The sequence below is a fragment of the Chinchilla lanigera genome, unplaced genomic scaffold (assembly GCF_000276665.1).
Source record: "Chinchilla lanigera isolate Chin_1 unplaced genomic scaffold, ChiLan1.0 scaffold00032, whole genome shotgun sequence".
Classification (NCBI taxonomy): Eukaryota; Metazoa; Chordata; class Mammalia; order Rodentia; family Chinchillidae; genus Chinchilla; species Chinchilla lanigera.
Window position 1 is genome coordinate 849,563 of NW_004955433.1, and position 4,358 is coordinate 853,920.

A 4,358-nucleotide genomic window follows, 5' to 3' on the forward strand; every position below is an offset into this window, starting at 1 on the left:
ATAGAAGACAGTTAAATTTTACCTTGAATGTAGATACAATGACTTCTTTTTTTTAAAGACAGGATCTCACTGTGTAGTACAGGCTAGCCTTGAACTCACTTATGTAGCCCAGGCTAGCCTTGAACTCATAGCAATCCTGCCTCAGCCTTCCCAGTGCTGGGACTACAGGCATGTGCCCCCACACCCAGCCCTTACGTGTATATACAGAAATCAAAATAGAAAAATTGCTAGAAACTCGAGAACTTGGGGCTGGGGATATAGCTCAGTGGCACAAGTGCCTGCCTGGCAAGCGCAAGGCCCTGAGTTCAATTCCCAGTACCAAGAAAAAAAAAAAGAAACTCGAGAACTTGAACAAGAAATAATAATTGTCTTGGCTATGTAGAGTGAAAAGCCTATGCAGTCCTAGATAAAGCCTAGAGCAGCACATCCTGCTGATGTGTGTATGGAAGTATAGCCTGAAATCTCTACTGAGTTCTTTACTTGAAAGTTGTTCTTATTTGAAAGTGTTGTAGTTCAGTAAATGTCTAGCTCATTTTCAGTATTGCTGCTTACGTGTTTAGGACATACAGTATAGAGGGATGACACTTGATACCAAAAATGATGTGTCAGTGACCATGTATTCTCTTTGACAGCTCCGGGTCCAGGTCCAGTTCCTGCTCCAGGTCCCAAAACCCATCCTTCTGCATCCTCTGGCAATGTGCTTCTTCCACCGCTTGGGGCATTCCTTGTTTTAATCAGCGCTTCTGCTGTAAATCTTGTTGTCGTTCCATAGTGTGATACATTTTTTAGCTTTCTTACTTTTACTTGGAATGCACTGCTGTGATCCCACAGGAGAGCAGAAAGATGTAATATTTTCATTTGTTGATAAAGTCACTTTGTAAAACAAAAACTGTATATTTGTTATTTGTTTTGCCAGTTCAGAAAGTTGTCCAGATATGGCACAGAATTAACTTTTCACTTATTTCTATATTAAGCTTATGATTTAAAAAAAACCTCTAAAACTGTGTACTCCTGATTGGATTCAATAAAAGACTTCAAGATTGTAAGATATTTCCATAGACTTGCCAGTGAATGTCCATTTGTAGTATTAGTGGCTAACATAAATTTAATACCAAAATCAGAATTTTAAAGACACTCTGATCTCTTTAAAGGAAAAAACTTTGCCTTGAAATAGTATCATTCCTCTTCCATCAGTCTCTTTATCTCAATATATAGTCCTACATTTTATAAACCAAACAGTTTAAGCCAGGCATGATGGCCCACCCCTGTAATCCCAGCACTCAGGAGGCTGAGGCAGGAGGATTATTGCAAGTTCGAGACCAGCCTGGGCTACAAAGTGAGCTCAAGGCCAGCCTGAACTACACAGTGAGACCCTGTCTCAAAAAAAAAAAAAAAAAAAAAAAAAAAAAAACCGAACAGTTTCAGTCTCTAACTTGAATCTCATGCTACTCAAACCAGGCATTTTTTTTACAAGATATTGAATATGCATGTCAAACAAGAAAAAGTGAAGTCATAGTACCCCTTTCCCTGAGGTATTGTGGTAGTTTACATGATTGGTGTAGGCATGGTAACTGATTTGTTTATACTTTGCCAATGTCTCAAAAAGCATTTAAGTTATAGAGGTCTAAACTAAGTGTTAAGGGTTCAGTGTGCTTCTTTTGCCAACTAGCTCTTGTTCAAAATTTTGAGGGAAGACAATCTATAAGAGCCACTAGCCAGTTGAGGCTTAAAAACAGAACTTCTGGAAAATTGTGCTACAGAACACAACTTAGCACTGGGGCTCAAGGGGTCTTTCTTTCTCCCACTCACCCACCTAAAAGAACTTGATGTCTTAGTCTGTATTCTCACAGCTCTGGAGGCTGGGCAAATCCAAGATCAAAGTACTGGCAAATAGATTTGGCTCCTGTTGAGGGGCCTGTTAGCTTATAGAGCAAAATATCTTCTCACAGAGTCTTCAAATATGACAAGGGGCAAGATGGGTAGAGTACTAATCCTATTCAAGTCTCTACCCTCGTGACTGCATCCCCTCTCAAAGGCCCAACTCCTAATGCCAAAGTCAGTTTGTTCCAAATTTGTGTTCGAACACTGAAAAGTTGGAGAACTGAACATATTTTTCTCATATGAAATAATGGAAAACCAAATAAGAGGTACTGAGACCCAAAAATTACATTTCATTTATAAATTCCCTTTCCCAGGACTTTTAACAGATTGTGGTTCCGTTTTCCTTAGTTTTACTGCTGGTATCACTAACTTTCTTTGGAGCCATGGTTGTTATTTTATGTAAAGTGCAAAAAAAAAAAAAAAGGAGAATAAAACCAGCACAATGAGGAATGTTTCATCCCACTAACACAAACACTACACAGTATGTTGTCTCAGCAAGAGCAGTGCTTTGACTGAAGCATCACCCCTTTTCATCTTCGGGGAGACAAGATGTGTGACTCACTCTGGGCCTTGCATTTTTTTCAACTCAGATTTTTTGGTTGACTATTGAACAGTTACGAACACTGAGCAGGTTTTTTTTTCAAACTTTGCTGTTCAAATAGTGGAAAGTTCGAACTGGGAGCTGTTTTGACAACCAAGGTATCACTGTACTGTCATATGAGGTGTTAGGGTTTCAGTAAGAATTTTGGGGGACACAAACATTTAGTCTATAGCATTTGGTGATCACTTGCTTGGAATACACCTACGGTACTGATAAGACCACAATTATTTAACTAGCTATATGATCAAGGACCAAAGGCTTACCTTACCCAGTTAGCAATGAATTAGATGCCCAGAAGGATGACTGGACCTATCTTCAAAATACAAATTCTGTGAGAGGCTGAGACAGGAAAATCACTATGTGTTCAAGCCCAGACTGGGCTATATGTGAGTTCAAGGACAGCCTGAACTAATAGCAAGATTTTGTCTCAAAAAACCAGAAAAGGGGAGAGAAAAGAGAGCAAGCTGACTCTTGAGTGCTAGCTGTGTGTATTTACTTTGTGCCACTAAGAACCTGACATTATCAGAATATGGAAAATGAAAGCTAGAGAAGCATGGTATGCATGATCAGTGATGTGCACACTAGACTGTATAGCTCAGTAAAGGGTTGGGGATATAGCTCAGTGGCACAGTGCTTGCCTGGCAAGCATGAGGTCATGAGTTTGATTCCCAGTACCAAAAAAAAAAAAAAATAATCACTTCCCATATAGCTCAGTAATTAACAACTCTTTTTAGTCAGTTTTTTCCTGCTGTAAGAGGGTATGCAGAAAGAGACTTTCTTCCATACCTGGCTGTGTGGGTGAAAACAATGGATGTGTCTGTCTTCCAAGCCAAGTGGAAGGTATGACAAAGGAGAGAAATTCGCAACTGCTGTAATTCCCACAATGGTAGGAAAGAATGCTGACGGAGGTGGTGTATGGAGATTTGCATGCCATAAACTCAGCAAAAGTGGCTGCAAAATTCTAGTAGCTAACTTAGGAAGAAAAACAAGTTCTCAGTCTCCTACACAATTGTAACCTATTGTACTCTGCAGTAAGTGATGACAGAATGTGTTAGTGGATTATCAGAGGATGGATTCTGGATACATGTGTATGATATTTCTCACTGTCCCCACAGTAAATACAATAGCAAGACTCATGGGACCTATTTCTTGTAACACCTCTCAGTACAAGCCAAAACATTACATAGAAGTGACAAATTGTACCACTTCAAGAGGGCCATCAAGCTGGGTGTGGTCATGTATACCTGTAATCCCAGATGCTGAGGCAGGAGGATTCCAAGATCAAAGTTAGCCTGAGCCTACACATACCAAGATCTTATCTGAAACAAAAACAAAAAAGGTGCCAAGAAGATGCAGACCAAATATATAGCCTGTAGTCAGAAGTATTATTTAAAATGACTGGGTTGTTAAAGAGTCACTGTTGTACATTATAATGTCCAACTTAGGTTTTCTGTATTTTCAGATAATAATGATGTATTAGGGAATTTTTTTACCCTAAATGCTTTTATTTGCCACACCCTCGTCAGGATGTATCAAGGCTGACAGAAGTCCTCGAGAGAGTCAAATCCAATTCATAGAAACTAGGACTCCTAGATTTTGATTATGATTGTGAATTTAGTGCTTGTGTGGACATAAATGGTCTTTCCCTAAAAGTCAAGTAAAGAAAGCACCAGATAAAATTATATAAAATTACAAATTAAGAATTTATTTTAAATTTTCATTTTTAGAAATAAAGGTTTAAAAAACAAAGTTGCAAAACCAGTAATTCTGTTGTATCCTAACTGCTTAGATGTATTCTATAAACTCCAAAAAAGTCAAATAATAAAAAAATATATTTTCCAATCTTATAGAAAAGAAAACCACATTAATCATTAAA

General features: G+C 38.4%; 1 protein-coding gene across 12 annotated transcripts in view; it reads left to right on the top strand.

Moving 5' to 3' along the window:
- Positions 1-1,050, top strand: part of Art3 (ADP-ribosyltransferase 3) — a 106,982-nt gene extending 105,932 nt beyond the window's left edge. For all 12 annotated transcript variants that reach the window (XM_005388166.2, XM_013516262.1, XM_005388172.2 and 9 more), the window contains one exon: positions 633-1,050. In XM_005388166.2, coding sequence (XP_005388223.1) covers positions 633-772 — 140 coding nt within the window. In that variant the 3' untranslated portion in view covers positions 773-1,050. The remainder of the gene's footprint in view (positions 1-632) is intronic.
- Positions 1,051-4,358: the final 3,308 nt, after the last annotated feature.